Source organism: Arvicanthis niloticus, chromosome 4 (genome assembly GCF_011762505.2).
Source record: "Arvicanthis niloticus isolate mArvNil1 chromosome 4, mArvNil1.pat.X, whole genome shotgun sequence".
Classification (NCBI taxonomy): domain Eukaryota; kingdom Metazoa; phylum Chordata; class Mammalia; order Rodentia; family Muridae; genus Arvicanthis; species Arvicanthis niloticus.
In genome coordinates, this window is record NC_047661.1 from 71,862,099 (window position 1) to 71,873,829 (window position 11,731).

At 44.8% G+C, this 11,731-nt stretch overlaps 1 protein-coding gene across 1 annotated transcript; it reads left to right on the forward strand.

Moving 5' to 3' along the window:
* The first annotated feature begins 1,738 nt into the window (after nt 1-1,738).
* Nucleotides 1,739-11,033, forward strand: S100a10 (S100 calcium binding protein A10). Its single transcript, XM_034500545.2, has 3 exons — nt 1,739-1,891; nt 7,248-7,399; nt 10,632-11,033. The coding sequence occupies exons 2-3, from the start codon at nt 7,268-7,270 to the stop codon at nt 10,791-10,793; spliced, it is 294 nt and encodes a 97-aa protein (XP_034356436.1). The 5' UTR covers nt 1,739-1,891; nt 7,248-7,267; the 3' UTR covers nt 10,794-11,033.
* The last annotated feature ends 698 nt before the right edge of the window (nt 11,034-11,731 follow it).

The window sequence follows — 11,731 nt, forward strand, 5'->3', positions numbered from 1 at the left end:
AATACTGCCAATTTTAAAAATCAATATGATCATAGGTATAGGATTAGAAAGAAATACATGAAAATGTTTGTTCTTTGGCCCATGCATTTATAACTAATTATTTATTGTTTTAGTTGCTGTTATTCAAAGGGAATATGATGTTTGGGTCAATAGGGGTTCCGAGGGTTCAATCTCCAAATCCCACCCGAAGGAACTGACTCCTGAAAACTGTTCTCACAGTGCCACATATGTGGTCTGGCACACATGCACATGGAGGCACATGCACGTTCACAGACACATAATAATTTTTTTTAAAGCACTCAGATACAATGAACACTTATATACCTGCCTAAAGGTTATAATAGTTTTGTAGATTAAATAATTACAGTGATTATTTGTTGAGTTCTTATCAAATGTTGTTTCCTCCGTGTATCAGATTGCTGCCCCACTACCGGCCTTAGAAGCCCCTGTCCAACATTCTTGTACTGCTCAGCAACCACAGGGAATTGTTTTCAATATTCTCAGAAATCTTGGAGCTCTTTGAAAGAAGAAACGGATTTCCCATCTCCGAATCCCCAGGCTCTAGCCCATACCAAACATTCTAAGGCTCGTGCCGCAGATGAAGAAAGCCAGTGAGTAGGAATACTCTAAATTCAATGGCATTTTCCCTGAGATTTCCTCCACAGCTGCGATGACCTGGGGGAGGCCTGTAGGAAGATTTGGAAGAACTGCATTTTAAGAGCCAGAACTGAGGTTTCAGAGACCCTGGAGAAAAGAGAGTCGGTCCAAGTTGGGTTTTCCTGACCTCTGCCAAGATTGTCACGTGGTGGCGCGTGGAGAATTCCCTAATTCTGTTTATCCCTTTGGAATCTCTCATCCTTTCCAGGACTTTCCCTGGGAACAGGGGAAACCCCAGTGCTAGGGACTGGGCTGTGTTACCAATAGCTGATAGTTGTATGCATTTAACCCCAAACCACAAATAAAATAAGTATCCCGGAAGGGTGTGATTGTCAGTTAGTAGACACTTCAGTCTGTTCTAAATATCTTCCAGAAATTTCTTTCAAAGAGCTTTTTAGAGCTGAGTCATGAAGGAGGCTCCGAAACAGATTTTAGCAATATTGGCCACAACTGAAACTATAGACCAAGCAAAACCACACGCTGTAACCAGGAAAGGTGAACCCTGTTACAAAGATGCCCCTGAAGCTGACAAGCAAGTAGCACATGCCCTGCTCCTCACCAGTGTTGGCAAGGCTAGGCCCGAGCCCAGGCCTAGCTTGTGCACTCAACACAGGAGACCCCAGGACCAGATCCTACAGCAAACTAGGTGTAAGCTGAAACCCTGTAGGTTCCTGCAGAGGCGCTTGGCTCTAGTTCTGGGCTGGTGTGCTCCGGAACTTTCTCACTTTCTAAAACCAAACCCGAGAGAAGGGCACGGCCCTGGATGAGAAAGCCCTGAAATATCTGAGACTAAGAGCATTCCTCTGCCGGGACGTTTACAATAGGGCTGTCCCTGGGGAAGAGCGAAGTTAGTCTGTTGGCAGAGTGAGTGGGAAGGGTGTGGTGTGTGTGTGTGTGTGTGTGTGTGTGTGTGTGCGTGTGTTGCGTTGTGTTTGGAGAGAGAAAGTGGGGAGAAAAGACAGAGAGAGAGAGAGAGAGAGAGAGAGAGAGAGAGAGAGAGAGAGAGAGAGAGAGAGAGAGAGAGAGAGAGCGCCCCGGCGGGCGGGCGGGGTGGGGGGTGGGCAGGAAGGGAGGGATGGGTGGGGAGGCCGGCTGCCTGCCCTCCAGGCTCCTCCCGCTCCGGGGCGCCTCCGCCTTCTATACCCGCCCCGTGTACAAAGACGCCCGGTCTTCGGCGTCAGCCTCATCGTGGTGTGCCCAGCTCTTCCAAGAACTGCTGCGCCTCGGGGCCCAGGTGAGTCCCGCACCTAAGGTCTGCCCTCCGGGAACCCCACACCCGCTTGCTTCGGCTTCCAGCCCCTCTTCGTTAGGTGCCGCGCCCCGCGGGTCTGGGTGGGGCCACCCTCCAGCTTGCATACTGCTTCCGACGCCCCCAGACCCGCTGGGGCGGAGGCCACTCTTGTCTGTAGCTACCCCACCCTGGCGTTCCTCTGATCTCCTTTCCGGCGTGAGGTTCTTCATTCTCATCTTTTCTACTTTGCAACTAGTCTTAAGAGTTAACTGGAGTATAACAGAACCTGCTTGCGCTCTGTCCCGCTGGCAGTTGCTTGCAGCTTTAGGCTACAGGCAGACCTCAGTCCAGATGTTCATAGCCTCCTTTCCATCAAGGCTGTCTGAGCTGCTTTGGCCAGGGAGTGCTGGCGGCTTGGCAGCTGGAGGATTCCCTTTCTAAAGGACTCTGTTCTGCTTGTTGCCTTAGCCCCAGTGCAAATTCCAGGTTGCTTCTGATAGATCTTTAAAGCAGGATTTTCTATCTATTTGTTGTCTTTATGAAGAGGTGCTGGGTTGAATTTCTTTCTATCAGTGTTTCTCTTGCTACTTGGATTAAATGAAGGGGACCAGAGAGAGGTGGAGCGAGAGCAGGCTTGGTGAAGAATCTTCATTCAGTCTGGGATTAATTTGATGTGGTGCAGTGGTACCTGCTTCACGGCCTGAGCTTGACCACAGGAATGACTGACCTCTTTCCTAGCCCTGCCTGGGAGAACTCTAGAGAAATTGCTGAGTGGGTGGCAAGGAAAACAGAAATGTAACAGACCAGTAAAGAGCCCGGGAGCCACATTCTGAAATCCGCAGAACCCACCTCCCTTCATTCTCCTACCCCCCACCTCCACCCCAGGAAAGCTAGACACATTCTGCAGGGTGGGGCTAGCACAAAGGGTTCCCGGATTCTCCTAGTGATCTGCGGCCTGTGACTCAGCTGTGAGACCTTGGGTGTGGCCTAGCTGGTTGCTGATTCTCTGTGGATGGTTTGAACAGATCACTCCCTGAAGGAAAAGAGGAACTGTGCCATCTTCCAGGGCATTTTCCAAGAGGAAATGAGTCACAACTAACTGGCCACCAACCTGCAGGAGGGGTTTCTTGACTGAGCTGTCTGGGAGGGCAGTAATTAGATTGGCAGAATCATGCCAAGTCTGTCTTTCTCTTTCCCCACTGAAGCTTGAGTTTCAGCTTCCAAGAGTGGATTTTTGCATGTTGTACTTCAAGTTAGGTGGAAAGACCCTATCAGAGAGCCTTCTGTGTGTTTCAGCAAATTGCAACTAATGCCAGGAGTGGGAGCAGAAAGGAATTCATGTAATTCACTGAAGTTTCACTTACCTTAGTCTCCCCTGCCCTCATGCCTATGCAATGTCTGTCTATTTAATGGTCACTGACAGTCTAAGAGTAGTTGTTTTCTTTTTTCTTTCTTTTTTTTTTTTTTTTTTTTGTCTGCATAGAACAGTTATTTGGGTTCACCCTAATTTCTGAGTGATGCTATTCCCTGGCTTTTCCTAAATACAACATCAGATGGGCCGTTGTCTTCCTATGTCTGGCTTCTGGCCAGCCTCTGAGCCGTCACCTCAATGTGGTCAGCCCCTGGGCTGGGTGGGGCCGGGGCTGGATGCCTCCCTGCTTTCCACTGACAGTTAAAAAAAAAAAAAAAGAAGAGTCATGTGTCCCTGCCTCCCAAGCAAATACATAAGTATTTGATATGCCTTGGACACACTCCATCCATTTAAGCCTAGCTACGGGAACAATGAGATTCTTTCAGAATTATGAAATAAATTAGTGCTCACAGGGCTGGGAAAAGCTGGACTAAAATATGGGCTTTCAGGAGCACAACTTAGGAATCACACCTCCAAAGCAAAGGGAGGAATATGCTTGGCATGTGTGAGGGTCTAGTTCTTCAGGACCACACCCCTGAGGGAGGCGGGGAGGGGCTGATTGACTTTTAAAGGCAACTTTCAACACTTCAACTAAATAATTCCCACTTGCTGGTGTAGCTAGTGTTGGTTGGGTTTCTGAATCATAATAGCTCCTCATGGAAAAATGAGTGTTCTTAGTTGAGTTAGAGGTTTTTTCTTCCTATTGAATTGCATCTGGAATTTTCTTTAGCAGACCATGTCTGTAGTAAGCAAGTTTTATTTGGTGAGGAAGTCTGAGCCAAAATTCATTGTCTTAATCTCATTCCTACCCCAAATATACTTTAAGAGTCTGGATTCAATTTAAAAAAAAAAAAAAAAAAAAAAAAAAAAGGATTGTTCTTGAAATTCTCCTAAACAAAAGAACAGAAACTCTATGAACATTTTTAAATAATGGATGTTTATGTTCACTGACACCCTAGTTAATCCTGGGTGGCCTCAAGGAAAGTAAGATATGGACAAAATACAGACGAACAAAGTAAATCAGGCCTCTAGCTTCTGAGATTTACAGCCTAGACCTGGGCATAGGTCCACAACAGACATTTGGGATTGCTCAAGAAGAGGGGCTCCCGCCCTGTGCCCCTCCCATAAAGACCAACAGAGGAAATGAGAACATTGTTGGTACTTAACATCATAGGTGATGTGTGCAAAGTAGGTGTTTGATGAAAAGGAAACAAAAACAGGAATTGTTTTCTTCAGAAAAAGAGAGTGTTAAGACAGGTTGCTCAGGCTAATGTGAAGGGCATAAGTGGACATCAGAATAAAACTGTTCACCGGGCGGTGGTGGCGCACGCCTTTAATCCCAGCACTTGGGAGGCAGAGGCAGGGGGATTTCTTAGTTTGAGGCCAGCCTGGTCTACAGAGTGAGTTCCAGGACAGCCAGGGTTATACAGAGAAACCCTGTCTCGAAAAACAAAACAAAACAAAACAAAACAAAACAAAACAAAACAAAAGAAAAAAAAGAGAATAAAACAGTTTAGTAAAAGGTGAGTGGATCAGGCCTGGGTCCTTCCTGCAGAGCTAGCTGGTGAAGAATAAAACCAAGAGAAACTGCAGGAGTGAGAAGCCTGTGCATCTGACCAGACCTGCTTAGCAGGACACATAGTTTATCCCTTTGTGTCTGGAATGTACTCTGTACTCTGCCATTCCATTCATAGGTGAACCCTGCTGAGGCCCCTCCTCCCCCCTTACCCCCGTCCCCCTGCCTTTCTCACAACTCAAGTCTTCAGCTGCTGTACTCTGAGCTACAGTGTTGTCAACTGCCAAAAGACAATTTCATCTGTATCTTGTCTACGTTGAGTCATTCATTTAACAAGTGTCCTCTAGTGATCTCTCAATTAATGCAAAACAACATGTGGTTCTTGACCAAGACAGCTTTGGAGCCAAGGCAGGCAGGTGAACAGGTGTATCTGATTGAATATACCAGGTATGGAGTGGGGTGTCAGGGACAATGAATTCTCAGACCAATGCCCAAGGCCCTCATGACAACTGTGTTACCCAATCAGAAGGGGAAGGCCCACCCTATCTGGAGTGAGTTTGTGGAGCGTTAGGTGGAGTGGAGATGCCAGATTAAAGTTCCTGAAAAGCTTTCATTCTAGTAATGGATTCTAGCGTGTAGTGAGTCCTGTAACGCAAGCCCCATCCAAACGATGGAGGGTCGAGTAGGACCACGCTGTCAGAGAAGGACAACAGGATGCCTTCCTTCATCCAAGAGAACAGCATGCTCACACTTCTGTTACATGTTTGTTTGTTTGTTGTTTTCATTCTTGAGACGGGGTCTATACAACCCAGGCTGGCTGATAACCCCATCTCTCCTGTCTCAGCCCCATCTCCCCTGAGTGATAAGTTCGTAGTTCTTAGGACTGCCCCTACCACACCTGGGTCCTTTCCCTTACTGTAGAACTTTCTCCAGAATAATTCCTTGCTTTTAGCCCTGGTCAGTGCCCTCCGGGATCAAGGGCATATACTGTGAATTTCAACTCTGTCTTCACTTTCTGGCCATCCCTGTTTCTGTATTATTATTGCCAGCGCTTTGAACAAGCAGGGAGTCAGTGGGCTGCTGTGTTCACTGGTGTGTGGAATAAAATAGAGGAACTGGGGAGGGAGGACCTAAGGCAGAGATGGAGCTTCAAGGAAGAACATTGTCATTTTATGGCCCTCTGGGTAAGGCAGCAAGGAGTAAACTAACCTCAGACCCTAGCTCTTGGCAAGGTAGTGTGGCTTCACCCTCGTGAAGAGTGACGAGGATGTTCAAGTGAGACCAGGATTTCCTCTGCTTATAGCTCGATTTTCCTGGGAGTCCTAAATTGACCTGTTTTTCTATTTGGGGGAATCTCTCTTTAGCTCTGCAGTACACTCTCCTGATGTCTGTGAGAAAGGTACAGTGGGTGTCCACCTGGTTCTAACAGCTGGGCTGTCTGGAATCTGGAATCTTTGCTCTGAGAGGAGGTCACTTCATTGGCATATGGCTCCTTTCCTGAATGATTTAAGGACAGGGGTGGCCATCCCATGTCCTTCTTTGGTGACTGAAATTCAGTTCTCTTCTGGACTCTGTGCTTCCAAATCAATCCAGGCATGGTAGACTCTCTCTAAGCCCTCTAAGTCTCTCTCTAGGTCTGGCCAAAATATTTGTCCCAGTTCATTACCAAACACAGTGACCTAACATTTCCTTTCCTCTCTTTAAACTCTTCATGCTGAAAAGACCTTGGTCTCTCACTGCACCCCAGCTTGTGAGGAAAACACTTCTGCGTAGTCATACCAAAAATGTATCTGGCTCCCAAAGGAGCCAGATACATTTTCTATAGTCTTACTTCTTCCTTCTCTGCTGAACTTGACAATGAACTTTATGGAGTATGTACAGACAGAGCAGCTGCATTTTACTGCTAGAGCATGAGTTCAGAGCGTTAGTAGAGTATACACAACCAGCAGACAAACACATCCATAATATAAGTAAGTTTCTAATCTCTAGAGTCAGATTGGTCCAGGTCCTTGAGTCATCCTGGAGGGCGGAAGCTTTGATAGTAACCAAGTTGGACTTGTGGCTTGCTGGTGATCAGCCATTTCAAAGAATTACATTTCAGCGCCAAGAGAAATAAGGAAACATCTCTTTTATTTGGTGCTTTCTAGTTGGAAAGAGCAGCTCTTGTCTTGCTTTTCCAGAAAGTTAGATCCTCTTTTTCTTGATTAGGAACATGTAGAGCAGCTGACATCTGGATAAATCCCACATTCTAAGATACAATACCTGAAGTGTCTGTTGCTACCAACAAAAGCCCCCAAACAGGGCCTTAGATTGATTGAATTTTATGGGAGAGGTGATTAGACCTTCTGCTTTATCCTTTCCCATTATCGTCTACAGGTTTTCATACATCTGATTTAAAAGTTAGTGCAAACTCTCTTTATGTCCTTTAACAGGTTTTGACAGATTCTTCAAAATGCCATCCCAAATGGAGCACGCCATGGAAACCATGATGCTTACATTTCATAGGTTTGCGGGGGACAAAGACCACTTGACAAAGGAGGACCTGAGAGTGCTCATGGAACGGGAATTCCCTGGGTTTTTGGAAGTAAGTGCTGAAAGTCTCAGAAGCAGACATAAAAATCCAAGTGCCCTCCTTTTCTTCCATCCCTTCCCTGTAGGGTCACGACTTGGAAGTGTTTCATCCATTTGCTTAGTAGACAGAATCTATTGTGCGCTAATATATCACAGGGGAAGCAAAGTGGAAAAGATTCCACCCCACCCTCAAAGAACTCTCAATCTGCAGGTGAAAATATCCACACACACATTATAAGGGGGAAAGACTTTTCGAGAGTGTGTAATGGACCAAGGGATGCTGCACCCTAGGTCTATAACCCTCATGACAGAAGTTCCACATTCTGGTCATATGCCACTTGGAAAGACTTGAATCTGCCCTGTGTATGGCTGTGAGGTGCAGGTTGAGTCTAGGGCCTTGTTCAGGCAAAGCAGGTGCTCTCTTGGAGAGCTACCCAAATCTTCTCAAATCCCTTTGGACAAAAAGAATTTTCTTCTTTTTTCTTTTTCCAGCACTAACCCATAAAGGGATCATGTTAATAATTGCTGGCTGAATAAGAACAAAGTGTCACTCCAGAAATAATAGCTTTTTACAAAGTCAGTGTCATCTTAGGAGCCTAGAAGCACAGCCTAGTTTATACCTCACTTTCAGAAGATTGAACAGGACTTCTCATATATGCTAGTCAAGACATTAAGTCACTAGGCATAGTTGTTCTTTGACTTTATAGGCCCTCAAGAAACACTTGCTGAATTTAATATTCATCTAAGACAAAATATTGATTGACCCAGTAGCAGATTGTGGTACAGTCCCATCTTTTCCTGGGAAGAAAGGCTGGTTCTTATACTGGGTGCATTAGTCCCTGCAGGGTAAGGGGAAATGAGGGTAGATGGCTGGATCCCACCTCTTGTCACCTTTCTGATAAATAGCATAGTATCTAAGGCCCTGGCTCTTACTCTAATAAACACAGGGCTTTGCAGAAGGCTGTTTTTACACATCATCAACATCAGTTAAGTGGCCTGGCTCCTCCCACTAAGCTGTAACCACCCTAGTGCTGTCTCAGTGAGCTAGTTCCTCTGCTGCCATAGGCCTTGTGATAAAGTCCCAGACAAACATACAGAAGATCTAGCTGTGGACTAACAGTGGCCAGTGGCTTTCACTCTCTAGTCCTGGTTCCCTCCTCTCTAAAATGAGACGTTTGGACATAATTCTTCACATGCCCACTTTTAACTTATGACTCTTCTAGATAAACATGAAATGCAAGAACAAAATGTGCTCTTTGTAAGACAGCCTGTCACATCTGCAGAGGCATTCTCAATATTAAAACACTCGTCATTTGTGACCTAAGACACAGGTCCTTCCATATTTAAGGCTCTGTGACATGAAAAGTATAAAAGACATATGCAAGAGGGTGTGCTAACCATGGCAGAGTAGCTTATTCCAGGCACAGACAGGGCCATGACTCTAGACATGTACTCACATTAATAGAGCATTTTGTTTCTAAAATGGATGGCTTATGTCATCCAAACTTCACTCATTCTGACCACAGCCAGGAAGCTGGGGGTGAGGCCAGAATTAGCTACCTATAGCAGGTTTCAGTTGAAAGCTTAGGGTAGGGGTTTGCAGTCTCCGGTAGACAATATGACTCTACCATAAGAGGTCTCTGAGTGCAATGTGTCAGCATCCAGCACACTTAAATATTGCATGTCAGTCAGTTCTCCCACTAATCATTGAGTCATTGGAATTTGTAACTACTTTGTGCCTTTTAACAGCCTCTACTGCATTAGAGGTTATTTCTCTCTCTGAGATAGCCTGGACCTATAGGAGTAACCACAATTTTGCACTTCTAACCAGCATAGCAGAAAAAGGCATAATCAAGCTAATCACCATAGAAACAAGATGCAAGTTGGGGCATCTGTCTGTCTATTTCTGTCCCACACACTCATGCTATGCATTAAGGAGTTTGATGATTATATCATACATATTTATTTGAGTGTATTTGTATGTGTGTGCATGTGTGTATGTGTGTGTGCACGTGCATCTCTCTGCGTGTGTGTGTGTGTGTGTAAAGGCCCAAGTCTGATGTTAAGTATCATCCCTCAATCATTCTCTGCCTAAAAACAATTATTTTTACATTTATTTATTTATTTATTTTGTGTGCATACTATAGCGTGCATGAGGAGGTCAGAGAAACAACTTGGGGAAGTAGATGATCTTCTTCCCTCATGTGGGCTACAGGGATTTAGTTTAGGCCATCAGATTTAGCAGTAAGCAGCCTTACCCACTGAGCTATCTCACAGGTCTATCACATTCGAAATAAAGTCTCTGACTGAAACTTGAGCTGGCCAATTTGGCTAGAGTGGCTGACTAGTGAGCCTCCAGAATCTTCCTGTTTCTGTCTCCCTGTTGCTGGAATTCTAGGAATGCACTGATGCACCAGCTTTTATGTGGGTGCTGTGGATGCAAACTCAGGTTCTCATGCTGGCACCTTACCAACTGAGTCACCCTTCCAGCCACACATGCTTGTTTTGAAAGTTGTCCAACGTATGCCATCCAATGATGAGAATAAGACAGCCTAGGTTTACCAACTCAAAGACTGCAAAGAGGCAGACCATGTGACTAGCATTTCAGCTCAAGAGTAGAAGGCCTCCTAGAGAGCACACTCACTCCTGTATTCATAGTTATAGTGGATATGTGAAGACAAACTAAACTGTGTGATGGACTCAGGCGACATAGTTGATATGACAGAGACAACAGCACACTTGCTCGTCCCAGCTGTGCAAAGGAGAAAAAGAGAGTTCTCTGAGTTTTCTCTAAAACCAAAATCCAGTGTCCTCATTAGCACCTGCTTAGAACTAATACAACAGTGACTCGACCCAAAATTTATCACTGAGTAACCTGAAGCTCTCTCTTCGTAAAGAGATCCCTTTTAAGGACATGACCACGGTGTCAGAAATAAAAATTTGCCCTTAAAAAAAAAAATCTAAGTTTGAAGTAGAAAATGGTGTGTATAGTTCTAAGGCACAATCTAAATATGAAGTTACTGAAAAGGCATTCTAAAGGGAAAATTTAAAAAAAAAAAAGGTGCTGATGACGTAACAAAGGTCACTTAGGACCTAAGACTAGGGCCAAAGGACTTGAGAGATTATGATTATGCACATAGCTGTCAGCAGTTTGGATCAAATAAGATAATAGTTGCCTATGTCAAATGTCATTAACTGACATTGTTTGCCTTTGTTCTTATTAATTTTTTTTTTTTTTTTTTAAGAATCAAAAGGACCCTTTGGCTGTGGACAAAATAATGAAGGACCTGGACCAGTGCCGAGATGGCAAAGTGGGCTTCCAGAGCTTCCTGTCTCTAGTGGCGGGGCTCACCATTGCATGCAATGACTATTTTGTAGTACACATGAAGCAGAAGGGGAAGAAGTAGACCAACTGGGGCACTGGTACCCCCACCCTGATGCGTGTTCTCCACCGGGTCACTTGCGGAATCTGCCCCACTGCTCCCTGTGAGCAGATCAGGACCCTTAGGAAATGTGCAAATGGCAGCCAACTCCAATTCGACAAGCAGAGAGAGAGAAGTTAATCCAATGACAGAGAAGCTTTTGAGTTTTATATTGTTTTCATCTCATTGCCTTCAATAAAGAAAGTCCTTTTTTTAAGTCCTGAATTTGAGGTCGTGTGTTTCTTGCTCCTTCTGAAATGCTTTCTCCTCACTTCTTTGAGTCAGAAGAGTCAGCATGTCCACAGAGTTGTCACCATAGAACCAATGAAATGAGAAAGCACTCTCTGCTCAGGCTTGGATCTGACTTTTCTATTTGCTCTTCAACTATGTCTAAGTAAAGGACCAAACCTCAACGTGTTCCAAGAGAACTCTTCAAGAACATATGCTAATTCTGTAACTCCTCAGCACATTCTTACCAAGTTAAATGAATGCCGTGGTAGCCAGCACATTGGATGCTTATGATGTATAAACCCATTTTCTCACTGCAAAAAACTACAACAAAATCTAGAGCCAAAATAAGCCCAACAGAAAATGAGCCAAAGCTGGTGGTGGTGGCATATGACTCTAATCTCAGGAAGCAGGGGCAGACAGATCTCTGGGTTTGAGGCCAGCCTGGTCTACAGAGGGAGTTTCAGGACAGCCATTGCTATACAGAGAAACCCTGTCTTGAAAAAACAAATAACAACAAAGAAAAAGAAATTGAGCCAAAGGAGGAAGAGGTATAACAGGACACTTTAGGGATAAAATCCTCCAACAACATTGATTTAGTTAACTCCCAGATGTCAAGAAATATGCTAGATGTGACATATATACATTGCATGGCTTTTAGATCAACTTCATGGCACAGGTCTGATGCTAATAAA